The following is a 27,935-nucleotide window of genomic DNA, read 5'->3' on the forward strand; positions in this document are numbered from 1 at the left end:
ACCTACCTGTTTGATACAATAACATAGTTTAGGATACTTAAAAATCCTTTGTTTTTAATAACCCTTGTGGAAGTTATATAATGCTATTGTATATTTTAAGAACATGGGAAAGCTAAGCACTTCATCAACTACTAAGTTTCATGCATTTCCTCTACCTGCCCCATAGAAGTGTTAAAAATACTAATTTCATTATTTCATAGTGTTGAAACAAAATAATAAAAATTGATACAAAATTTAATTATTTTTTTCCCAGTTACCAACGTGGAAAGAATTTTACCAGATGCCAGTGCCACCACATCATGACACATCATTAATGGGTAGCTCATGTCTAAACTTTTGAACTTAATATTTGGCTGTGGGGGAGGGGGCACATGTCAAGTCAAACAAAGAATGTATTTCCAAAGCAGCATTTGCAAAGGTTAATCTCGGTATAGACTGCAAAGGGGAAAGTGCAGTGTCCAGTAATCGATCCAAGACCTGCTTCAAGAGTTTTTCCCCCCTGGTTAATAAAACACCGGAAGAGATTATTTTTTAAACTTAAATTTGCTGAAATGGGGATTTACTGATCTATGAAAACTAATTCCCCAAATTTAAGAATCTTCAGTAAATCGATTTGACATTTGAAAATAAAGATCTCTTGCTTCTGCCTGCATCTTCGGCACAAAAGATGGATACCTGGCTATTTGGCAATCTGAGGGGTTGGGGGGAGGGGTATTTATTTACATAATCCTCAAACCAAATCCTCAAACAGCTCAGGAATCTTCTGAACACTCAAGGCCATTGTGGCGTAGGCAGTTAAGTGGCATTCCCAGGAACCCAGGTATCCTACCTCACCTGCCGTTCCCCGCTCCGCTCCGCCCCCCCGCTCCCCGCTCCCGACCTATTACTCTTTTTCTCCTACACCAAGCTCAAGCACCACCAGCTAGAATGAAGGTCAAAGCTAACAAACTGCTATGTGGTCCGCCAGCTCTGAGGGTTCTCTCCTATCCCGGGGAGTTGTTAAATGTTGTTCATGAAAGGGCATTTCTGAACATTTTATTCCAAGGACACAGTCAAGCCAAAAGATGATTTGGGTGGGTAGAGGCGAGGGAAAGAACACGTACAGGATAAAAAGCGCAGTTTCTTGGAGACTTGCCAGGAACTGAGAGTGGGGAGAGCGGGGGTGTAATTAAAAGCAGAGTCTAGACTGGAAAAGGCGGCTGTACAGCACACAAGCAATGGAGGAGAAAAGTGGGCTCAACTGTTCTAAGTAGCTTCAAAATGAATACTGGAGGAGCCCTGCAGGGAGGCTCAGGCCACGGGTGGATGGATACTCAGCGGCTCCCAGGAGGTGCAGAGGTTAGGGGAAGCGCCAAGTTGTAACCGTACAGCCAGCACTCCCCGCCGCTTTGCTTGCACTTCCTGATGGTCCACGTACTCCCGGGCTCTCCCCAGATCTTCCCCTCACCCTCTCCGAGCTCTCCGACTCCTCCCCCGCCGCCTCAGCTCTCCCACCTAGCCCGCTAGGGGTCCCCGGTCCCGCTCCGCGCTCTGCGCGCTCCCTGCGCGCAGCCCCTAGCGGTGGGTCTTGTGAGGCCGGCATCAGCGCACCTCCCTCCCTCCTTCCTCCCTCCCTCCCTCCTCTCCGTGCTCCCCAGCCCTGCGCGATCCAGCTTGGGGAGGCGGGGAAGCTGCCCGAGCGCGACCGCAGCGGTAGCCACCCTGCAAGCCGCCAGCCGGAGGCACGGTCCCTAGGCCCTAGAGCCCGGGGAGGCCCCCGGGGAATCGGCACTGCTGGAGAGATCTGCGAGGCCCGCCCTTGCCCGGCGCGGAGGGCGCGGAGGTGAGTGTTGGGGAGAGCGCCAGGCGCGGTAGCAGCTGCAGAGTTGGGGGTCAAGATGCGGTCGGTGCCAAGCGCTTCATGCCTCTTTCCCAGGATTCTGCGGCGTCCGCTCTGAGCTTCTGGGGTTCCTGATCGCCTGGTACCTTGAGGCAGGGAGTGGGGAGGGAGTCTGTTCCACGGATTCAGACCCCTACTTCCCCGAGCTCCCAGAAAGTCCTGGGGTTGGTTGGGCCCAGGAGAAAGGAGGCCAGGAGAGACACTGTCCCACGTAGGATGTGGCCCAAGGGAACGAAGGGAAAGGACGGACAGGTTACCTTAGCCTGCCTGATACTCTTCTATCCACTTTAGGTTCATGCAGCGTATTTCACTGAAGATCCGGCAGCGCTGCTTTGCGAACGTGTATATCTTTCTAGTAGTCATTTTTTTTATTACCCAATGATGTGACCGTGGTGTGTTTAGGCCATTATGTGTTAGAAAGTAATTGGCCTCTTCTTTGAGTGTCCTAAATTATCTAAGCCCTGTATTCAGCCACAGCCAAAACTTGTTGAAAATTATGGCCTAAAAATCTTGCTCTTAAAATAGAGCAGAGAGATAAAGAGAATTTTTGTTGAGAGATTTCCAATTATTATCTTCCTTACTGCCTTGGAGAAGGATTGGTGTCAGTTTTTGCTCCTCAGGCAATACATTTTTTAGATGGAAAAACTTATTCCAGGTCATGGTTAATTATCACTCATCACCTTGAAAGTGGGAGGAGTCGAATTTCAACTCCTGCCCCACCCCCACTCTCTTGACTTTGATTGGATTCTAGTCAAGCTAACAACCCCCGCGCTGGGAACCTTTTTAGTTCTCTGCAAACCACATCCCCGCCACACCCACACACTTTTTTCACCTATATTATTTCTTCGTCTTGTTGATCTCCATTTATTTATTTTTTCTTTCTCTAAGTCTCTTATTGTTTTTTAGTCTGCAGCTGTCTCTGTTTCTCTTCAGAAGAAAAATACCCATCCTAGAGATTTTGCAGGATATTTAGAAACATAATTTGAAAGGCTACAGTTTCTTTGTCTTAGCTAGTCAGACTTGGAGAGGGGGGGCAGTGTGAGGGGGTAGGGGATGGAGAGGTGTTGAGGGAGAGACAATATCAGTAATGATGAATTGAGCAAATTGTGCAGAAAGGAAATGAAAGGCTATATCTCCAGGTCACTTTTTATTGTCTAGTGACATGGAAAACAGACTTATAGTGAGTGAGCATAATTATAATACTGCAGTTTCAGTGAAGAACATATTCAGGGCATCGGGGAGATGCATTTATTCTGTGTTCAGCCAGTAACCATGACATTGACTTAACTATGACATTGATATATCACCCCCTTTGGGCCTGTGGGCTTGCTGTCTTCATCAGCAAAATGAGGGATCTTATCTGGAGACCTATTACATCTCTTTTGTCCATGATATTTTTGGATGCATTTGACAAGGAAGAATATTTATCGTATTCTTATGTACTATGTGTCAGAGACTACGGAGGGAGTGATGGACAAGACAGACATGGTTCTACCCTCAGGGAGCTGATTTTCCGGTCAGGAAAATAGTAATGAGTAAAGAATAATTACATAAGAAAGGAAACTTAACAGGGGCTCAAAACAAAATTGGAGTGAATCATTTTACTGAAGAGACATGATAGCCTCTTCATAGGATGAGAAAGTGATTTTCTTTCTACTTCAAGAAAAGGATTCTGTGACTGGAACATAGGGAGGAACAGTCATACAGGATGATATTGAAGAGTTATACTGGGCCTAGCTAGTCCATTCAGAGCCTTCAGGTTAGGTTCATTTAGGTCAGAAAGGTGTGTGAGTGAGGGCTGAGTTGTGTCCAACTCTTTGTGGCCCCATGGACTATAGCTGGCCAGGCTCCTCTGTCCATGGAATTTTCCAGGCAAGAATAGTGGAGTGGATTGCCATTTTCTTCTCCAGGGGATCTTCCTGACCCAGGGATTGAACCCATGTCTTCTGAATTGGCAGGCGGATTCTTTACCACTACCACTGCCACTTGGGAAACCCGTAGGTCAGGAAGGTGACTGTAATTCAAAAAGCAACACGAGGCCGTTGATTTTTAAGGAGGTGAAAGATATCATCTGATTTACATTTTAAGACAATCTTAGCTGCTACCTGGAGAATGGTTTGGAAAGAAACGAAGAAATATGTAGAGAGACCCATTAGAAAATGTCTGCAGAGTTCAGGTGAAAGATGAGAGAGACTTGGATTAAGCTGGTGTCATTGGAGAGAGATTTTTAAGAAATATTTTGGAAAACAGAAGTTGGTGTTGGGTTTTACGTTAAGGGTGAGGGAAATCAAGGACTTGAAGTTCACGTCTAGATTTCTGGCTTGACCGAATGATGGGTATATATGCTTAGTTGCTCAGTTTTGTCTGACTCTTTGCAACCCCCTGGAATGTAACCTGCCAGGCTCCTCTGTCCATGGGGTTTTCCAGGCAAGAATACTAGAGTGGGTAGCCATTCCCTTCTCTAGGGGATTTTCCTGACCCAGGGATCGAACCCACGTATCCTGCTTTGCAGGAGGATTCTTTACCACCTCAGCTACCAGGGAAGCCCAAATGGGTAATGATATCATTTACTGAGAGGAGAAAATTTGGATGAATGTGAATAGATCTGAGTAGAAAAAGCTGTTTCATTTTAAACCTGTTAAGTTTGAGATGTCTCTGAGGAGATCATAACAAAAGCTGCTTGGAAGGAGAAACGGATGGTGTCCAGGCCAGAAATGGACAGACTGTCCTTTGATAGGTGAGATTGATAATGGTGAATTTAAGGTGAGCTGAGTTTTCAGATTTTTCTTTAGCAGCTTTCACCAACTTGAGTGCAGATAACAGTGAAAATGGATAGCTGGGTTCTTCCACAACTAGAGATTTGCCAAGTGGATGTGATGGAAAGGAACTACAACAGAATACCACTGCCTGGGTAGCTTAAACCACAGACATTTATTTCTCACAGTTCTGGAGGCTGGCAAGTCCCAGATCAAGACACCGGAAGATTCAATCTGGTAGGGGCCCACTTCCTGGTTCATAGACTTCTCTCTTTGACCTCATGGCAGATAGGAAAAGAGAGCTCTCTGGGTTTTATTTTATCCAGTTGATAAGGGTTCCACCCGTGTGACCTAATCCCCTCCCAAAGGCTGTGCATACTAACACCCTCACATTGGGAGTTAGGATTTCAACATATACTTTGGGTAGGGTGATAAACATTTAGAGTGTAACAAGAGTCCATCTTTTTAAGTGAGTAATGATAAACACACACTGTGAAATCTAGGATGGATAAAGAAACCAGTAGAGTGAGAATATAGTAAACAGATCAGATTTCTCCTGCTATCTGGAATTATCAGTGTGACTATTTGACTAAATTATTGGAAGGCCAAGAGATAGTGCTTGGAGATATCTGAGGTGAGGTGGAGGCAAAGATTCATTGCCTTAGATGAAGGAAATGAAGCCATGAGATTAAATGGTTCATCCATTTGAATGATGAAGTGGTCAGCATGACAACTGCTGGGGTAGAGAGGAAGACTGTGTTGGTATTGGGAGCCAAAGTCACTGGTAATAATGAATAAGCCAGAAATCAGTAGATGATAGCAGTGGGCATAGGGAGAGGATGTTTAATTTTGCCATGAGCTTCAAAGGAGCTTGGGATTTGCAGGACAGAAGAAGAAAGATTCAGTATAGCCTGCAAAGTAAAAAATACACCAACCTCATTGCCTGGCCCCAGAGGATTACCTTTTTTTGGTAACATATCCAAATCAGCAGGCTTTGAAAGTCACCAAGATCTCTGAGAACAACAGTCCTTTCAGAGTTATTATCATCCAACAATTAATGTTCTAGATGTTTGTGAAACAAATGTGGTTCTGTTTTATAAAATTAATATAACACAACAGCTGCCATTCAGCCAGAGGAATGTCAAGGAAACTCCACTAAATTGAAAATCTTATGAGGTGATGTATCTGAGTGTAATAGAATTCTCTTAGCTTGATAATATACTTCAGGTGGAAGCAGTGACAAATTTCTTCTTCTTGGGCTCTAAAATCACTGGATGGTGACTGCAGCCAGAAATTAGAAGACAGTTGCTTCTTGGAAGGAAAGCTATGACAAACCTAGACAGTGTATTAAAAAGCAAAGACATCATCTTGTCAACAAAGGTCTGTATAGTCAAGGATATGGTTTTTCCAGTAGTCCTGTATCGATGTGAAAGTTGAACCATAAAGAAGGCTAAGCACTGAAGAATTGATGCTCTTGAATTGTGGTGCTGGAGAAGATTCTTGAGAGTCCCGTGGACAGCAAGGAGATCAAATCAGTCAATCCTAAAGGAAATCAACCCTGAATACTCATTGAAATGACTGATGCTGAAGCTCCAATACTTTGGCTACCTGATGTGAACAACTGACTCCCTGGAAAAGAGCCTGATGCTGGGAAAGACTGAAGGCAGAAGGAGAAGAGGACGACAGAGGATGAGTTGGTTGGATGGCATCACCGATTCAATGGACATGAACCTGGGCAACCTCTAGGAGGTGGTAAGGGACAGGGAAGCCTGGTGTGCTGCAGTCCATGGGGTCGCAAAGAGTCAGACATGACTTGGCAACTAAACAACAACAACATACTTCAGGGATTAAATGCATACATCAAATCAAAGGTCCACTCAGGAAAACTGTGACCTTGAGATTTCAAGGAGTCTGTGTACTATTTAAATCATAATGTTAAAGGTCACAAATTTGAAGTGTTACAGTGTTAAATATAAGCTAGCAATTCCCATTATTATATAGCTATTAGTCTTAGAAACTAAAAGTTTTGCCAAGAGAACGCACTGGTCATAGCAAACACTCTCTTCTAACAACACAAGAGAAGACTCTACACATGGACATCACCAGATAGTCAACACCAAAATCAGATTGATTATATTCTTTGCAGCCAAAGATGGAGAAGCTCTATACAGTTAGCTAAAACAAGACCGGGAGCTAACTCTGGCTCAGATCATGAACTCTTTATTGCCAAGTTCAGACTGAAATTGAAGAAAGGGGGGAATACCACTAGACCATTCAGGTATGACCTAATCAAATCCCTTGTGACTATACAGTGGAAGTGAGAAATAGATTTAAGGGACTAGATCTGATAGACAGAGTGCCTGATGAACTATGGACTGAGGTTCGTGACATTGTACAGGAGACAGGGATCAAGACCATTCCCATGGAAAAGAAATGCAAAAAAGCAAAATGGCTGTCTGGGGAGGCCTTACAAATAGCTGTGAAAAGAAGAGAAGCGAAAAGCAAAGGAGAAAAGGAAAATTATAAGCATGTGAATGCAGAGTTCCAAAGAATAGCAAGGAGAGATAAGGAAGCCTTCCTCAACGATCAATGCAAAGAAATAGAGGAAAACAACAGAATGGGAAAGACTAGAGATCTCTTCAAGAAAATTAGAGATACCAAGGGAACATTTCATGCAAAGATGGGCTCAATAAAGGGCAGAAATGGTATGGACCTAACAGAAGCAGAAGATATTAAGATGTGGCACGAATACACAGAACTGTACAAAAAAGATCTTCATGGCCAAGATAATCATGATGGTGTGATCACTCACCTAGAGCCAGACATCTTGGAATGTGAAGTCAAGTGGGCCTTAGAAAGCATCACTATGAACAAAGCTAGTGGAGGTGATGGAATTCCAGTTTAGCTATTTCAAATCCTGAAAGACGATGCTGTTAACGTGCTGCACTCAATATGCCAGCAAATTTGGAAACTCAGCAGTGGCCACAGGACTGGAAAAGGTCAGTTTTCATTCCAATCCCAAAGAAAGGCAATGCCAAAGAATGCTCAAACTACCGCACAATTGCCCTCATCTCACACACTGGTAAAGTAACGCTCAAAATTCTCCAAGCCAGGCTTCAGCAATACATGAACCGTGAACTTCCAGATGTTCAAGCTGGATTTAGGAAAGGCAGAGGAACCAGAGATCAAATTGCCAAAATCTGCTGGATCGTTGCAAAAACAAAAGAGTTCCAGAAAAACATCTATTTCTGCTTTATTGACTATGCCAAAGCCTTTGACTGTGTGGATCACAAGAAACTGTGGAAAATGTGAAAGAGATGGGAATACCAGACCACCTGACCTCCCTCTTGAGAAACCTATACGCAGGTCAGGAAGCAACAGTTAGAACTGGACATGGAAAAACAGACTGGTTCCAAATAGGAAAAGGAGTATGTCAAGGCTGTATATTGTCACCCTGCTTATTTAACTTATACACAGGGTACATCATGAGAAACACTGGGCTGGAAGAAGCACAATCTGGAATCAAGATTGCCAGGAGAAATATCAATAACCTCAGATATGCAGATGACACCACCCTTATGGCAGAAAGTAAAGAGGAACTAAAAAGCCTCTTGATGAAAGTGAAAGTGGAGAGTGAAAAAGTTGGCTTAAAGCTCAACATTCAGAAAACGAAGATCATGGCATCCAGTCCCATCACTTCATGGGAAATAGATGGGGAAACAGTGGAAACAGTGTCAGACTTTATTTTTCTGGGCTCCAAAATCACTGCAGATGGTGATTGCAGCCATGAAATTAAAAGACGCTTACTCCTTGGAAGGAAAGTTATGACCAACCTAGATAGCATATTGAAAAGTAGAGACATTACTTTGCCAACAAAGGTCCGTCTATGGTTTTTCCAGTGCCCATGTATGGATGTGAGAGTTGGACTGTGAAGAAGGCTGAATGCTGAAGAATTGATGCTTTTGAACTGTGGTGTTGGAGAAGATTCTTGAGAGTCCCTTGGACTGCAAGGAGATCCAACCAGTCCATTCTAAAGGAGATCAGTCCTGGGTGCTCATTGGAAGGAAAGATGCTAAAGCTGAAACTCCAGTACTTTGGCTACCTCATGCGAAGAGTTGACTCATTGGAAAAGACTGTGATGCTGAGAGGGATTGGGGGCAGGAAGAGAAGGGGACGATAGAGGATGAGATGGCTGGATGGCATCACCGACTCGATGGACATAAGTTTGAGTGAACTCCAGGACTTGGTGATGGACAGGGAGGCCTGGCGTGCTGCGAATCATGGGGTCACAAAGAGTCGGACACGACTGAGTGACTGAACTGAACTGAACTGAGTCTTAGAAACAAAAGAATTTTAGGTTAGAAAGGACTGCAGAGTCAAATACAACTTTTTTTTTTAACAAAGGAAACTGAAATTCATAGTAACAAGATGATTTCAGAAGCCTAGGCCTATCCTTTCTCCTTGATACCACATAAATAAAACTTTCTACAAATGCCATAGTCCTTTCATTTATTTAGTCTGTATCACCTGTAAATAACATCAAAAGAAAAGATAGAGAAACTCTAGGGCGGTGCTAGTCCAAGTCTGGCCCATGAACTAGGACCATGTGTATCACCTGGGGTCTTGGGAGAAAGGCAGGCTCTCAAGCCTCCTCCAGACCTAAAGAATCAGACTGTGCATTGTAGCAAGATCCTCAGGTGATCCTACCCACATTAAAGCTTGATAATTGGTCCACCTGGAAACCCTTGTCTGTTCAGGTCAGTGGAACCTATGATGCCTGAAGAATTGAGGAGAGAAGCCCCTAGTTAGAGAAGGAAATGACAACCCACTCCAGTATCCTTGCCTGGAGAATCCCAGGGACAGTGGAGCCTAGTGGGCTGCCGTCTCTGGGGTCGCACAGAGTCAGACACGACTGAAGCGACTTAGCAGCAGCAGCAGCAACAGCCCCTAGTCAGACAGAAGAGAGACTCTTACTGAAACACTCTGAAATTTGAATGTTATGAAATAACAGGAACAAAATATGCCGTGCGGTGGGATGACACATTTTAAGGAATGGCACTGTCCTTTCCAAAAAATGAAGAGAGGAAATTGAAAAATAGTGAGTGGACCTTCTGAGACAGCTCAGAGCCTGCAAGGGAAAGGGCTGCATCCTCCAGCTTCCAGCATCCAGGGGCCGCTGTTAGTCTCTTGCTAGGGTTACTTTTCATTATTACAAACAACAATGTGAAAAGAAATGTAACTGAGTATCAAAAAGCCCTATCTGTTATCTCCAAATACTCAAATGAGTATGTGGTTGAATCCTGCCTCTTTTAGTATAGTTGTTGTCAATCTTGGCTGCGAATTAAAGGATATCATTTAAAATCCTGATGAAAAAATCTCTTAAAAAATTCAGGCTGAACTTTAGACTAATTAAATAAAATCTGGGGTTAGGGGTGGTGGTGACTGGGTATCACTATGTGGTAAAGCTCCTCAGGTCACTGGAGGGTGCAGCTGGAGTTGAGAACCACAGCTTTAGAAGGTTGTTCTCCATTGTGGAAAGAGGCAGCTCTGAGACTGAGATTCTGCCTCTCCACTTAAGCCAAGTAATAGGTGCCTCTATTTCACCCATAGTACCGAGCAGAATCAGCAAAAGACAGGCCACAATCTACTGTGTGAAAGCCAGGGGGATGTTTAGGACATCGCAGGAAGAAGGATTTTTTTTTTTTTAAAGAAGCATATACTAGTTTAAAAAACAAAAAAGAGGCATATGCTCTCAGCAAATTTTTATTAAAATTTGAGTAACAACAGTTATTGCTGGTGGGAATGTTCTAAAACTGGATTGTTGTGATGGTTACATAACTCTAAATATACTGAAAATTATTAATTTATACATTTTAAATGGGTAGATTTCATGATATGTAAATTGCACCTCCGTAAAGCTTTTTTTAGTTGCTATATATGCTTCAATATTTATAGTTTCATCATATTGTTTGGAAGACCAAGAAGCCAGTGCTTGTTTGGTGTCACTGAAGTGTTAATACCTAGCTGAATGCCTGGGGGGTCAGGCTCAAAAAGACACTGGATGGGAGAATGGTTGGGGATGGATGGTGAGTATCCTTATGACCTTTGGCTGTGGACAGATTTCTAAATTGATGTCAAAAATAAATAAATAAATTGATGTCAATCATCAGAGATCCCTACGGTTCACAGCACCCAGTGGACACTGGTGCCTTTTCTAACCTGTTCATGGTATGGCATTGAAAGGGGAAATGGGTTTGTGTAGAGGCTAGAGTACTAGGCCTTTCATAGAAGATTATTTATTTGTAAGTTGCTACAACACAGGAAAACTTGTATTTGCTAGCCAGTAAACATAGGTGTGGGCTTCTCTGGTGGCTCAGTCAGTAAAGAATCTGCCTGTAATTCAGGAGACCCAGGTTCCATCTCTGAGTCGGAAAGATCCTCTGGAGAAGGAAATGGCAACCCACTTCACTATTCTTGCCTGGAAAATCCCATGAACAGAGGAGCTTGGCAGGCTACAGCCCATGGGGTCACAAGAGTTGGAAACGACTTAGTGACTAAACATAGGTGTCCTTATCTCAAAGTATAATCTGCAACACGTTATAAAATGGGGAGATTATATCAGCATGATATAACCTGCTATTCCCAGCTTCATTTGGGAATGTGACATACCCCCTTGTCATTCAGTTTGCATTGCTATGAGAGTCCAGGTATGCACAAGACCCCTGACTGTGCTTGATGTAACAGGCTTTCTTATTTCTTATAAGGTGGATGGAAGGATGTGTATAGCATCTTCTGTGCCCTAAACATAGAGGAAAAGTGGGTAGGAAGGATGTTGTTGCTTTAATTTATTGAAGAAGATCCTAAAATATTTTTATCAACTGAAGTTGTTGGGCAATACATTTTTAAAATTGAATTTCTAGACTAACCTAAATTTAACCAGAAAGCTTTTTTGTTTAAAATCTTCCTACCATGAATTAGATTGCTTTCTTTCCCTAATAATTTCAACATAATAAACATATAAAGTTTTGTTTTGGTGATTTAGGACCTAGAAATATCATAAAATCATACCCATATAAAATATATTGAATACATACTGTGCCTAGGAAATATTTTGGGAGTTACTTGTTATTTTGCTTATCTCATTTAAATTCAGGTTATTTGAAAAGTCTGGAAGGCTTGGAGTTAGTTAGCATTATTTTTGCTCTAATGCTATTATATTTCTTTTCTGAAAATTCTTCAGTTGGTTCTAGAAAACATGAACACAAAAAGACACTCAGATCCAAGTATGAAAAATTAATGAATCATTTGTAATTACCATAGTTTATAAACAGAATTTCAAAGAATACATCTGCATAGTTTTAATAAAATTAGTTTCATAATTTTGAGGGAATGATTTTTAAATGAGGATGCATACAAATTATCCAAGAGTTTCAGCTGAAAGAATTTAATAATCTGACTTAAGTGGATTTAAATATTCAAATGGTGAATAGTGGTTGGACTGCCTTACATTAGGGCAGTTATTCTCAAACTTTAATGTGCATCAGAACCACCTGAGGACTTTTTAAAACAGATTGCTGGGCTCCACCCCCAGGGTTTCTGATTTAGGAAGTCTGGGATAGTGCCTAAGAATTCACATTTCTAACCAGTTCCCAGTACTGCTGATACTGCTGGTTCACGGACCATACTTGGACAACTGCTGTGTTAAGAAATCACATTCTGATTTTTCTAGCAGAATTGCAGCTTTGCTTCTGGGCTTGTCTAAAGGACTTACAAATTTCTTCCAAAAAATGAAAGCCTAAAAAAAAAAAGACCCCACCTCTTCCCTCAAAGAAATTCTTTATTGTTATAAACAGGTGAAAGTGAAAGTGAAAATCACTCAGTTGTGTCTGACTCTTTGCGACTCCATGGACTATACAGTCCATGGAATTCTCCAGGCCAGAATACTGGAGTGGGTAACCTTTCCCTTCTCCAGGCAATCTTCCCAACCAGGGATCAAAGCCAGGTCTCCCACATTGCAGGTGGATTCTTTACCAGCTGAACCACAAGGGAAGCCCATAAACAGTTGGGTTTTATGTTTATTTAAATATTGAGAGACTGTAGAGGTTATCTTTTTGCAACTTAAAGATCATGATAGTAAAATCTCTAGTTACATAAAATTAGATGGGGATATTTGATATATCATCTGAGGATTAAGCAGACATCTCCAGCAGCAGGGAAGTTGTCCAGGGTGCTTTCCCACCTCTTCCCAGAAAGATTTTCTCTCCAAAAGGCTTAAGGAGCACTTTTATATAAGAGTTTCCAGTAAAATAAAAAGAAGGGGAGAGGATCTATATAGGACTGCCAACTCAAACAACTTTTATCACTATCCTTATATGAGAAACAGACATTTTGACCCCTAAAGTTAGTTAAGATATACTCTCAGAGAAAAGGACAATTTGGCAAATTGAATAATTTTATGAAAAACTCCCTACTGTATCCATATACTTTTTAATTGCTGTTGACCAGTGATAGCTTCATATTTGGGAGCCAGTGCTCTAGTACTTTGAAAGTAAGGTCACAGAAAGCCAAATTTAATTTTGGGTCCTTGAGGTCTTAAGCTAGAATAAACCTGTAGTGTACCTCCCTTGAAACATTCTGTGTAATTTTGAGATTATTTTGCAAGTACAATTCATATATATAGAATGATTTGAGGTAAGGAGACACCATATGATACTTTTCTCTCCCTGATTTTCTAGAATAACTATGCTCTGATCATACTATCTAATTCTTAATTATATGCTGATATGAGTCTGTTTTTCTTTCTCTTGCTTTTTAATTCAAGTATATCTTGTCTTTTCTTAAATGGAATGTAAACTTAAGTGTAAGCACTGTGCTTCTCTTCTTTATATCTTCTGTGCAAAGTACACAGTGGCCTGAATAAATTCATGCTGGACCACGGAAAAACAGATCTCCCTTTAGATTATAGTTGCATCACTCCTTATCAGTGGAAATGTACAATGTAAGGTATTTATGACTCTTACTTTGTAAATAGGTAAACCTTTTTCAGCTGTTGACATTATTCACTTCTTATAACCCTATTAAAAAATATTTATTTATTTCACTGCACAGGATCTTAGTTGTGGCATGTGGGATCTAGTTCCCTGACCAGGGATTGAACCCAGGGCCCCTGCATTGAAAGCTCAGAGTCAAAGCCACTGGACCAAGGAAAGTCTCTTATAACCCCATTTTTTATGGACATCACAATTGTAAACTTCAGCTCAGCTGTTAACTAAGTGATCCAAAATGATAGCTTACAGAATTGAAAGGAGATTCATGAGATTCTTACTCCAGTGTCTCGGCACCCACAGTTTGTGGAGAGGAGGTGCTTTTTAGGTCTATGTACAGGTGAGTTCCACAGGACCCACACATATTTCTTGGCTCTTTTTTCCTCCCCTCTAGAAGCAGTATATACCTTCATGGTATTTTCAGTGCCCTCACAGAAAATGGGTTGCTACCTGGGGGTTCTTCAAGAATTACCCAGCAATCAATCATGGTTTTTTTTTTTCATAGTATTAATAAAGTTATATTTTGGTTGGTTTTGATCTAAAACTTGGATTTACTGATGATTGATTAATAGCTATAAATCCAAACTATATAGTTTTGTCATTGTTGTTCAGTTAGTTCTAAGTCCTGTCCAACTCTTTGCAGCCCCATGGACTACAGCACACCAGGTCTTCCCATCCCTCACTATTTCCTAGAGTTTGCCCACTTTATAGTTTTGGGTTTACCTAAAACTATCTGAGCTATGATTCATACTTTATTTAGAGTTAGTATTTCTTTTTGAAGAATAAAACTAATGGGTGACTTTTGGTGATCTTGATAGTTTTAAGATATCCCATACAATGTTTGCACTGCAGTGTTAGAATTAGCAGAGGTCAAAAGACTTATATGTGAAGCTGAGTTGTGTTAACTACAAAGTGCACTGTCTTTGATAAGTTGCTAAAGTTCTCTAAGCCTCTGTTTCTTCATCTTTAAGATGGGCATAGTAGGTACTTCACAGCCATCTGAGAATTAAATAAGATAATATATGTGAAAATATTGCAAACTATGAAATAGTATGTGCCATTATCATATGCTTTCAACAGTGTACAAATAATCCATCTCTCAAATCCATTAAAAGTTGTTTTTTTTTCCTCATGAATGCTTTTAATTACTTAAAACTTTGATGAGAAGAGTCTCATTTATTAGACCAACTTCTATTTATAGGCACAGTCATACAATTAAAGGGTTCAGTTAAAACTTGCCATTAGAAATACAATATGAATAAGGCCCAGACACGTTAGGACAGAGTCATCTATTAATATGTATAAGATACATGGTATTACAAGGTACCCAGAGATGACATTATTAGGCCCTAATATATTTTTACTTGTTCACATTCTGATTTACAGAAGGGGTTTGAACTTACTTTGTAAAATAAGCAGATAAGTGATACTGTTTTTATTTTTGCTTTCATTTGAAAAGGTCTTGATCATCATGATTCTTGGGAGATGCTACGATCTCTACTCAAAAGAACTTGAGACTGGGATACAGGAAACTTGGTTTCCTGTGTGAGAATCTAGTAACTCTCCTTACCCTTAGATAATATATATGACTAGGGGTAGGTCAGTCAGTTCACCTTGAATTGTTTAATGAAATGAGCATTGATTTAATTACTTCTGGTTTCTTTAACTGCTCCTGATTCTCTAAATACCAGGAATATTTCTCGGAGGATGCTGATAGTTTTGTACCGCCTTAGTGCCTCTGACACCCCCTCCACCCCCGCTTTTCAGGGTGTGTGAGATCACCCCAAGGGAAAGCAAATAATTATCACCCCTTATAACTTGAAAAGTGTGAAATGAAACATGTAATAGACTAAAAAATAGTGAGTTTTCCCCTTTCCCAGGACCCAAGTTAGACATTGAGATGACTAGGTAATGCTAAGGAGCAATGACATGGCTAAAGAAGGAGAATATACTCATACAAACACAACCATCTCTCTTCTACCTTGCCACTGCCCTCATATCTTTCTTTAATTCCTTACAGGCACCCAAATGAGACATACCTTGCTAGATTGCCTGGGTTCTAATCCTGGTTCCTCTAGTTTCTCTTTTGTGACCTTGTACAAATTATTTTCTGCATGTATCAAGTTTTTTCATCTGCAAAATGGGCACGACAATATTAGTACCCATCTCATAGGGTAGTTGTGAGGATGCAGTCAGTTAATCTATAAAGCACAGGGCTGGCACACAGTGTATGCTATATGAGTATCAACTAATATTATTGTCTTTCTAAAGATTAATTTACTGATATATTTGCAGTCATTGAACATGTTCCATTTCTAGGGTAAAAAGTTGAATTTTCCTGGCTCCAGTAATTTCAATTTCCAGTTACTAAAAACCAGAAAAACATGTTTTTTTAAAAACATTCCACCTGTTCCTGTAAAATCCATTAAGTTCTCTGAAGAGATCCACATCTGCTGTTAGTAGAAAAGAAATTGAACATTGCAGATAAAATGGAAGAGTGTTTTTCATTCAGACCTAACAGTGACACTGATTCCTGGCCATCTGAATAGTATTCTTGAGCAAGTTACTGCAAATAGGAACTTTCCAGGTGTTAGTCACTAAGAAAAGAATTTGACAGATTTTTTTCCGGAAAAAAATAACTGCATTATATTCAAGGCAACCGATGCAAAAAAGGGAAGAAAAAGATTTCGTAAGTATTGTGTAATTTAAGACCATAAACACATTACTAACCCCCTTTATACGGGAAAACTTTCTCGATGATAAGTTAATGAGACATAAGGTGGATGATAGAGGTCTATAGTATTTAATTCTTTATTATATTTTGATGGCTACTTTTCTGAAAATGGTAAACCCCAGATTTCATTTTTTTTAGTAGCTGATTTAGCTTACTCTCATTTACTAATAAAGCTCTTACTAGCTACTTACTAGCTACTGAGGTAGTCCCAAATGACTCTAGACAGTTTGGGGTTATAAATGGTCCTTTGGGTTTTACTATTGTTTGTCCGTCTTCTCTTGTCTCATGAGCTATGATGAGTCGTCACAGTCCTTCTTTACCTCTAGTGGCATTCACACTGGTTGCAACTGTGTTTTTTTAAAAGTTCTCCCTTGCTGAAAACTTCATTCTCGTTCCTTTTGTGCTCTAGAGCCTTGCTGTTCAAAGAGGGGCCCCACAGACCAGCAACATTGGTATCACCTTATTAGAAATGCAGAATCTTGGGCCTCACTCCAGACTTACTGAATCACAATTTGCATTTTAACAAGATTCTCAGATGATTCAAATGTACATTAAAATTGGAGAAGCTCCAATTTAGCACATCAACTTTGTGACAGTTCATTTTTCTATTTCGAGATCCATTTCTGGCTTACAAATTGTGTCTTGTGGTGTTTGATGTTATATAGCTTGCCAGATTGTTTTATCTCGAGAAACAGGGATGTTGTTATAACATCTAAAAGTGTATTCATGTTTGGTAATAAGTAATTGATGAGTGCTTTATTTTCTCTCCCCTAGGATATCCCTGGTGATCTTGGAAGAGTCCATATCATGGAATCGATCTCCATGATGGGAAGCCCCAAGAGTCTTAGTGAAACTTTTTTGCCTAATGGGATAAATGGTATCAAAGATGCAAGGAAGGTCACTGTGGGTGTAATTGGAAGTGGGGATTTTGCGAAATCCCTGACCATTCGACTTATTAGATGTGGCTATCATGTGGTAATAGGAAGCAGAAATCCTAAATTTGCTTCTGAATTTTTTCCTCATGTAGTAGATGTCACTCACCATGAAGATGCTCTAATAAAAACAAATATAATATTTGTTGCTATACATAGAGAACATTATACCTCCCTGTGGGACCTGAGACATCTGCTTGTGGGTAAAATCCTGATTGATGTGAGCAATAATATGAGGGTAAACCAATATCCAGAATCCAATGCAGAATATTTGGCTTCATTATTCCCGGACTCCTTGATTGTGAAAGGATTTAATGTTATCTCAGCTTGGGCACTTCAGTTAGGTCCTAAGGATGCCAGCCGGCAGGTATGTATTTTTACATTTTATTCTTATTTAGCTGGTATTTTATACTTAAATAGGTAGACAAATATATACCTAAAAAATGAATTCTGATGCTCTCCCATGATTATCATTTTGAAAACTATGTATGAGCTCCTGAAGATTCGTGTCCTGACCTTGTAAGGACATATTTCTATCCTCAAAATGATGTAAAAATCTGAGAAAATAACTTGAACTTTCCTATCATAATCAGCTAATTGAAGAAAAAGACAAATATGTAAGAACATATTTCTATCCTCAAAATGATGTAAAAATCTGAGAAAATAACTTGAACTTTCCTATCATAATCAGCTAATTGAAGAAAAAGACAAGATTCGTAGATGAATAATGGGCCATCTCCTTGCTTCCTCAAAAATTAAAACAATCTCAAACATTTTTTTCTTTGCCTCTCTTCCTCCTACCCTTTCTTCCTTCCTCCTCCTTTCTTTGCAAACAAAAAGATGTAAACAGTGTTTGCCTATTTAGTAAACAGTGTTCCATCTCTGCTTTTATAAGTAAACACATAGAGTAGTGCACCTTAAAATTTTTTCAGAAGTGTAGTTATGCATTATATTGGAGCACGATGATAAAATACTTTGATTATTTTTGCCCACAAAGACAGTTGAGTAGATGTCTTAGAAAATAAATTCAAGTATTTACATCACTGTATGCAGTAAAGAATCTGCTTGAAATGCTGCTGCTGCTGCTGCTAAGTCGCTTCAGTCGTGTCCAACTCTGCGAGACCCCATACAACAAAGACATGGTTCAATCCCTGGGTAGGGAAGATCCCCTGGAGGACGGCATGGCAACCCACTCCAGTATTCTTGTGTGGAGAATCCTCATGGACAGAGGAGCCTGGCAGGCTACAGTCCATGGGGTTGAAATGAGTCAGACATGACCGAGTAACTAAAGCACAGCACAGCATGCTGTATATGAGAGTCATGATTAACTATTCATTTTCAGGTGTTTAATTTGGAAGACCTAGGAAAAGAATATATACTTTCCTAGAGACTGTTCCAGAGAAGGCAATGGCACCCCACTCCAGTACTCTTGCTTGGAAAATCCCATGGACAGAGGAGCCTGGTAGGCTGCAGTCCATGGTGTCGTGAAGAGTCGGATACGACTGAGCAACTTCACTTTGCCTTTTCACTTTCACGCTTTGGAGAAGGAAATGGCAACCCACTCCAGTTCTTGCCTGGAGAATCCCAGGGACGGGGGAGCCTGGTGGGCTGCCGTCCATTGGGTCGCACAGAGTTGGTCACGACTGAAGTGACTTAGCAGCAGCAGCAGCAGCAACAGAAACTATTCTGAAGCATTTTTTTCTTTTGCATATCCACCAAGGTTTAGCAATAGATCAAATCAAGTAAACGAGAGATAAACCTGAATTTAATCCTTTGCCTGTATTAATGATAATTTTAATATTCAATAAAATAAATTATGGAACAAGAGATTGTTCAATGTGAAATACAGAAAGAGTTTCATTTGTGTCTTCTTTACATATGTTTGATTTAGTCTTTTAGGTAAATTATAAAGTTTTATAATTTTTAGTGTTTTTCCCCAATGAATTAAATAAAAAAGTTTAATTGACCATTGTCACACCTGTAATAAACTGAGAATGCCTTTCCTTATTTCTTTGATATATATTTCTCTACCTTCACTGTTCCATTTTAGAAGTTCTAACAGTATAGACTTTTTCATTTATATGGCTAATGTTAGATAAAATTAATAATCCTAAGAAGTCTACATTCTTTCCATTATATAACTAGGTTTAGCAGGCAAGAATTTCAGTGTGGTCTGTTCCAGAGCATGTATATAAACATCTTCAGGGATATATTTAGGAATTTGTTTTCCCTGAACATCACTCAGAGATTTTATAGCAAACTTTAGTGAACTAATCCAGGTTCACTCCAGCATGAACTTGGTGTTCAACAAATATTTGTTGACTTCTCAACCATATTACAATATATAAGAGTATTCGGTAGTTTGAAAGCCCACCCCCACCCCTACTGATCTCGATCACATCAAATGGCAGTTACTTTTACTATTTAAATTAACTAAGCCTAATAATGCCATTTCCCCCCACCAAATATATTATCCTCATTTAAAAATGAAAGAATTTCATAATTCTGACCAATGAAGTAATATACCTGAGATTATCCCTGGTTTTGGTTAATTGGTTTCTAAGCCAGAAGGTAAATTTTATAAATAGTATAGCATCATGACATAATTTAGAAGTTTTCATTGCAAATTCAGCCATCTCATGCTTATTCAGCATACTCATCTTTTCCCTTGCTGAATAGCCATAAAGGGCATTGCCTACAATCGCTCTGGAAGAATCACTGCAGTCCTAGAGCTAAGCTGTCCATCAAAGCCTGGAGAACCAGCCCCAGCCCACGCCCTGCAGGAGTGTGGGAGCTGGATGGGGGAGGGGAATGGCCAGCAGCTTGAATTCCACCTAGACTACTGAAGAGAAGACCTTACCTTACCTGTTCAGAAGCACATGGTTTAGAAATCTTTCCTCCTGCCTCCCTTCCCCTGAGGACCTGGTTCCAGGTTCACGCTAGACTTTTCTGCATTTTCATTTCATGTCATGGAAACTAGCAAGGAGTTTGTTGTTTTTTTACAATACTATCTTAACCTATAAATAAACAGATTAATAAATTAACAAATGCTTTATCACCTTAGTTTTTTGTGTCACTCAGGGTCATCATATGTGATGCTCCATGGATTAAATGGAGCATGTGATTGTTACCAGTTTTATAAGCAACAATGGTAATGATGAGTCTTCTGGTTTTTTCCCACAGGTTTATATATGCAGCAATAATATTCAAGCTCGACAACAGGTTATTGAACTTGCCCGTCAATTGAATTTCATTCCCGTTGACTTGGGATCATTATCATCAGCCAGGGAGATTGAAAATTTACCCCTGCGACTGTTTACTCTCTGGAGAGGGCCAGTGGTGGTAGCCATAAGCCTGGCCACATTTTTCTTTCTTTATTCTTTTGTCAGAGATGTGATTCATCCCTATGCTAGAAACCAGCAGAGTGACTTTTATAAGATTCCTATTGAGATTGTGAATAAGACCTTGCCGATAGTTGCCATTACTTTGCTGTCCCTGGTCTACCTGGCAGGTCTCCTGGCAGCTGCTTATCAGCTTTATTATGGCACCAAGTATAGGAGATTTCCACCATGGTTGGAGACCTGGTTACAGTGTAGAAAACAGCTCGGATTATTAAGCTTTTTCTTCGCTTCGGTCCATGTTGCCTACAGCCTCTGCTTACCAATGAGAAGATCGGAGAGATACTTGTTTCTCAACATGGCTTATCAGCAGGTATGAAGCATGTTTGATATTTATCTGATGCTGGTAAAATACTTGATTAGTATAATTTATAAAAACTAAGATTTAAAATAGTGTAAAACTTTACATACTTTGTAATAGAAATGTTGGTATATTTAGGGAGGGGAAAGAATTATTCTTTAAACAAGGTTTTTGCATAGAATTATATGGCTAATTCAGAATAATTTATAGTTAAAACTTCTGTCATCCCTTTCTCTGCAGAATAAAAGCAGAGAAGTGAAGAGTTGGATTTTATTTTCCTTTTTTGTTACAACTGCAGTGATTACTTTCAGCATCAGTTAATTATTTTATAATTGGCCATGTTCCGTGAAATAATAAGGCAGCTTTTAGTAAACACATACAATAAAATTAAGCCTAGTGAAAATATAAAAAAGAATAGCAAGTCAGGATTGCTGGGTTTTGTTATCAAAAAGCAAGAAAGGTACTGGTTCCTCAGGTGAAGCTTTTCTAGCACTTAACTCTTAAAGAAAATCTCAGGGACAGCCTCGTGGAATTGGCTTGATGATGGCATAGACTATGATGTCCCTCAACAATTTCCATTCAGTAAATATCAGGGGTTTCATTGAAGCTCTTTGATGTAGCATTTTTCAGTGAAAGTTGAGCACAGTATAACAAACACATGTGTAAGAGCTTTTGCATTTTATAAGGAAACAAAGCATTATGGTCCAAGTGTGTAGCATCCAGTAATTACACTTGTTTCAACAATAAAACCTAAAATAATTTGAAAAAAAATTACTAGATTGATGTTCTTTAAGCCATTTTCTCTAAAAATCACTTCACTTAAATGAATGGTAAGGCTTTGATATCTACTCTACCAGCTTCCTCACCTCCTTCAAGTCTTCCATTTGTTGACAAAAATAATAATCAATAATCAGATTAGAAGAGAGTTTTATCCACACCAAGCTGAAGGCTATAACCTGGGAAACAACCTCTCAGTAACTCTGAGGGGACTGCTCTGAAGAGGCAGGGAAGGAGCCAGAATGTATATGAATTTTTTAGCTAGGAAATAAGTGTGGTCAAACATACATCCTTGATAAAGGATTACTGCTAATCACAAAGAACAGATATTTCAAGTTAATAATTTCAGTGTTTTTCTATGTATTGGAAGATGCAGGAATCTGGGGTCATTGAAATTCTCCAAGAAGTATGCATCTGAACTATCGAGGGGCCAATATTTCATAGCCCAGAAAGCCTCACCCTTCTGTTTTCTTCCTGAATCCTCCTCATGGCCCATTGTGAACTGACAAAGGATCGTGATTAAACCCTTTGTAAAACTTGATGGTGGGCAGCATTCTTTTTTTTAATGGTAAAGCTGGATGTACAATGTATGTTTGTACATAAGACAGGCTGTTCTTAGTTATAAAGTTCAAACCAAATCATGTATGAGCCAGAATGTGAGATTTTTTCCCATCAAGTCCTTATCTCCTCAGCAGGGCCCTCATTGGACACTGTTTGACATTCTGCCACCTGCTTCTGACTCAAGCCTGGTACTCCCAGCCTCTCCTACTTCCCCTGCTGTACCTTCTCTTTGTTCAATAGTATTTTCCACCTTCTAACACACTTTGTGTTCTTTATTTCCTGTTCTCTGCCTTCTCGCATCAGAGTGTAAGTTCACAAGAGGAGGAGTCTTCGTCCATTTTGCTCACTGATACATGCCTAATGCCTGGAACTGTGCCTGACACATTGTAGACACTCAAAAAACATACTCATGGAATGAAGGGGTGAATTGGGAGGGCGGGTATTAATAGATAGACACAGGTTGTAGGCTCCAGGTTTACTGGGGTATGCTGTTATTCTGTATTGTTGTATAGATGCCAAATGAGATAGTAAGAACCTTTTCTCCACAGAGGAGCTCTGTGGCTTCTTTCAGAATGTTGGTATTGATTGCTTCAGTGAACTAGTGGCTAAGAAATAGCCTTTCTCTCTTTTGTTTAAACTTCAGGTATGGTTACCTGGTATGGTTCAGGTATGGTTACCTGAACTAAACTTCAGTTTGGTTACCTGGAAGTGGACAAAAAGTAAAGCTGGTATTAAGTTAGAACCTGTTTTCCTTGAATAGATCAAAGCTTCAACCCAAGGAATCCAAACCTTGATTCATACTCTAATTATATTGTTTGCATGTAAACAGACAATTCTAAAAGTAGTTGCTATGCAGAATCCGACATATTCAGAGTTAAAGTCTGGCTTGATTATATGTGCATTATCAATGTAAGGAGAAGACATTTGGAAAAGTACTGAATGAGGCAACTAGACAGTTGAAAAGTATATTAATGAGGTCATTCAAGTAGATAAATATTTGTGCTCCCTAGGGCTTTATCCTCAGGGCAATTTCAACTTCCTGGGGAAAGGAAGGTAAGAAGAAAGAGGTAAATCAACATGTAAATATTTTGTGAGAAAGGAAGGAACAAAGTTTAGAAATCCCCTGCTTGGATTCTAAGTTGAACTAAGGCCAGAATATTCAACCAAGTTGAAACCAACTTTTAAAAGTACTGGAAAACTAACTGCCACTACTTCTTTAGTCTCCCTGTGGAACCAACCACTCAGTATTTCAGTGTTGGGACTCCAGAGTCCATGTCAGCACGATGTATTACAAATGTGTCAACTACCCTTATCACATATGGGTGAGGAAGGAGAGGACCTTAGTCCTCTTTCTGTTTAACTCTCTCTTTTCTTTCCCACACACCTGGAACAAATACCATCCAGTAATAGGTTCTCCATAACAGTTCATTAAATTGAATCAGTGCAACTTAAATATGTATGTATATGACACATTCTTAGGCCAAGAGTGAACTCTGTGCTGAATCAGTTAATGTTCTACCAAACAAAGGAAATTCACATTTGCTTTCTTGTTAGGTTCACGCAAATATTGAAAACTCTTGGAACGAGGAAGAAGTCTGGAGAATTGAAATGTATATTTCCTTTGGCATAATGAGCCTTGGCTTACTTTCCCTCCTGGCAGTCACCTCTATCCCTTCAGTGAGCAACGCTTTAAACTGGAGGGAATTCAGTTTCATTCAGGTACATGGTGTTTGGTGAGGGGATGGGTGGTACAGAATTTTAACTACAATTAAGTACAATTAAATTTTAAATATGTTCCTTATGAAAGAATGCCCCTGGGACTGCTGTTTATGCAAGTAGCTCGTGGAATATATGCTGCTAGAGGCCAGCTTAGGACCATTCTGGTTTAGTTAATAAAAGACCAGTACAGGACTTTACTGGAAGGTTTTGATAGCACTGCCTACTATGTTATAGATACAGGTTATTTTAAAAAGGAATAGAAAGTGGGAGGCGAGTCAGCTTAGATCAAATTTAATACCAAAGTCAATGTATTATTGGCCAACTCAATGGAGACTTATTTTATATTCTGAGTCATCTTAATCTGTCTAGAAAAGTTTCATTAGTTGTAATTCAAGTGGAGAGAAGCTCAGTCTGAATATTTTAAAGGAAATGTGTATATACACACAAATACAAGCAGTAACAAAACTAGGTTAATGGATTATGACAAGCAGCCAGCCGTATGAATCTTGTTAGTATATGTATTTGGTACATCAGTTGTATACATATGTGTATGAGGGATTTCAAAATAACATTTGTTGTATGATAAGTTAAACATTCACTTTCTCTAGTAATAGCTATTTAATGAATTTGCATATTTTTAAAATATATAATTCAAATTTAGATGCTACCTAAATTATCATAAAACCAGTATTGGTTGTATCCAAATGATTTATAGCACAATATGCAGATGAGTGGCATCTGGTGGTAAACTAACTTTTAGTTGTTTTGGGGTTTTGTTTTTTGCCTATTTGCTTGTGTGTGTGTTTTTTTTAAGTGGTCTAAGAACCTCATTCAGAATAAGGGCCTATCCCTCATCTAAATTAATTTTTACTTTTTGGGGGAAATAAAATGTGAATATTTTTCCAACTGCTAGTTTAATCTCACCTGAAAAGAAATAGAAGGCACTCTGATAAAAGGTGCTGCTGCTGCTGCTAAGTCGCTTCAGTCGTGTCCGACTCTGTGCGACCCCATAGACAGCAGCCCACCAGGCTCCCCTGTCCCTGGGATTCTCCAGGCAAGAACACTGGAGTGGGTTGCCATTTCCTTCTCCAGATAAAAGGTGCTAGACAGGTGCAAAGTATCATGATAAATTTAGATGAGTAATTGCAAGCAGAACAACTTTCTGCTAGAGAGTTAATCCTTCCCCAGTGAAGTTAGACATTACATTATTATGCTGATAGAGTGCTACATTTTGTGTAATATAGACCATTTCTCAAATAAGCAGTTAAACATAATAAAGGGAACCCAAAATGCTGAACTTCTCTATTTTTAAACTGTAAACTTTTTAACAAAATACTCTTATAATCTCATTCAATATGGTCGGTAAAACCATTTGAAATGCTTTTTATGTTACACATTAATACTATAAGATTTTTCATATTTATCTTCAACTATATGTGTGTATACCTATGAGTGCTCTTTAGCATTTAATTATATGCATGTGTATATATGTATACATGTATTACATATATATGTACTATATTATATATAGTATATATATACACTCACATACATTTTAAAAAATATACACAACTGGTAGAAATGTGGATAACCTTTAAAAGAAGTTTTCCAGTTTTTATCAGTATCCTTAAGGAAAAGCCAGATGTTTTGACCAGTAATCCCACTATTAGAAATCAGTTCTAAGGAACTAAACCAAAATATAAAAAAGGGCTTAAAGTGATATTATAAAATAGTTGAAGAAGGTAAAAAAACAGTAAATGATCAACAAAAAGGAATGGTTAGGAAAATTATAGCACATCCATTCAGTAGAATACCTTTTAAATTAAACTCATGCTTTCATGTTTAATGACATGAGGAAAAGTTCTAGATGTAATAAATAATCAGAATATTAGAAGATATGCAATTTGGCCTTATTTGTGTAAAAGAGAGTGTGCATATAAATGTAAGAAATATATGAAAATATTAAAATTGTTTAATTAAGTAGATAACAAAGAGTAACTCAATAATTTAAGATAAAGTTGTGTTTTCAAAATATAAACATAGTATATCTGGATGGATTAATTTATGAGTTTGAATAAATTTGCTTCTTATTCTGTTTCTCTTTCTTCTTCCCGTCCCAAGTCTACCCTTGGATATGTCGCTCTGCTCATAAGTACTTTCCACGTTTTGATTTATGGATGGAAACGAGCTTTTGAAGAAGAGTACTACAGGTTTTATACACCACCAAACTTTGTTCTTGCTCTTGTTTTGCCCTCAATTGTAATTCTGGGCAAGATTGTTTTACTCCTTCCATGTATAAGCCAAAAGCTAAAGAGAATTAAAAAGGGCTGGGAAAAGAGCCAATTTCTAGAAGAAGGTATTGGAGGAGCAGTTCCTCATCTCTCACCGGAGAGGGTTACAGTAATGTGATGATAAATGGTGCTCCCTGCTGCTACATGAAGTTCTCCTCATGCCATTATTTTTATGACTTCCTTTATCTTCACTTGCAAGTGCTCTGTCAAACTGCTGTGGGCTGAAACCTGTTCAATGAGATCTCAACTGAATTAATGGTAGAATTTTCTTCAAATTTGTTTTCCCTAATGTCACATTTTGCCAATATAAATGTATGTAGTCAATTTACATTGAAACATAGGTATGTTTTGTTTTGTACAATTGTAATGCTATTGTTATTTTAATAAACTTTATTCCATAATCAGGCAGAAATATTTGTAGTTAATAGTATAGATACAACATAATGTTAAAAAAAAAAACTGTGCAAACCAGCAGAACTTCAAGTTTTAATATAATGTGATGGATATTTTTTCCTGAAGCTTAAGTAAGATTCTAATTATTATTCAGCTTAAGAAATAGAAATGCATAACATACATTATTTTTAAGAAAGGACACATTAGGTTAGCATCTAGGTAAGGGTATATGTTAACATCCCTATATTTCTTTCATAAGATAGGGTTTGAACCAATGTGATTTGTGAGCAAACACAAAGAGACAAACTGAACTTGAACTTGAAATTATATTTAAGATGCATTGTAGAAATGAGATATATACTGGTAATGTGTACCTCATGAAAAGTTTTATTCTTTACCTTGTTGCAGAGCAGTTTTATTTGCATCTTAATATACTGACCAGGGAGAAGACAGTAATATATGGCCTCCAAAACTGATTTTTCTAATATAATACAAATCCTGGGAATCTTATAATTATTTCTAGTTAGAGGGAAAGCGTTAAGTTTACATACGAATAGTTGTTTATCAGCTGAGTTTTGCTGTTGCACCTTAGCCAGTCATACTCTGAATGATATAGGATTTTACTAACATTCATTAAGGGATTATAACATGCCAGGCACTGTTCTAAGCACTTTACGTATATTTCCCATACAGTACTTACAACAGCCCCTTGACAGAGGTGATTATCCTCATTTTACATATAAGAATACTGGATGGAGGATAGAAAAGTTAAGTAATTTGCTCAAGGTCATGCCAGAGCTGGTATTCAAGTCCAGGCAGTCATATTTCAGAGGCTATGGTTTTAGCCACTAGGCTGTTTGGCCCCTGCCCCATCCCCATGCATTCCAATCTAGATGCTTCCTCTTTAGTATAAAGGCACTGACATTCTTTATCGTGTGTCATGGGTGTCAAAAGATATGTGAAGATATAATTGTAAATTTATCCTTGCTTGGGGATATAATTCACACTCACCCTAGGAAAGAATCTTGCCTGGGACAGAACCCTAGAGATCAGTGGCAGTCCATATACCTCTTTATGCACCAAGGGACTCCAGTAGAGATAGGACTGTAGTAGTAGTTAACAGCGGAGGTCCTACGGAGTCCTAAAAAGT

At 39.1% G+C, this 27,935-nt stretch overlaps 1 protein-coding gene across 1 annotated transcript; it reads left to right on the plus strand.

The window, feature by feature from the left end:
• The first annotated feature begins 1,622 nt into the window (after window positions 1-1,622).
• On the plus strand, window positions 1,623-26,804 carry STEAP2 (STEAP2 metalloreductase). The gene is given in 5 exon segments (NM_001077847.1): window positions 1,623-1,822; window positions 17,188-17,712; window positions 20,529-21,056; window positions 23,937-24,101; window positions 26,223-26,804. Coding segments are annotated over 4 exon segments (1,473 nt in total). The 5' UTR covers window positions 1,623-1,822; window positions 17,188-17,220; the 3' UTR covers window positions 26,511-26,804.
• Window positions 26,805-27,935: the final 1,131 nt, after the last annotated feature.

The sequence above is a fragment of the Bos taurus genome, chromosome 4 (genome assembly GCF_002263795.3).
Source record: "Bos taurus isolate L1 Dominette 01449 registration number 42190680 breed Hereford chromosome 4, ARS-UCD2.0, whole genome shotgun sequence".
Taxonomy (NCBI): Eukaryota; Metazoa; Chordata; class Mammalia; order Artiodactyla; family Bovidae; genus Bos; species Bos taurus.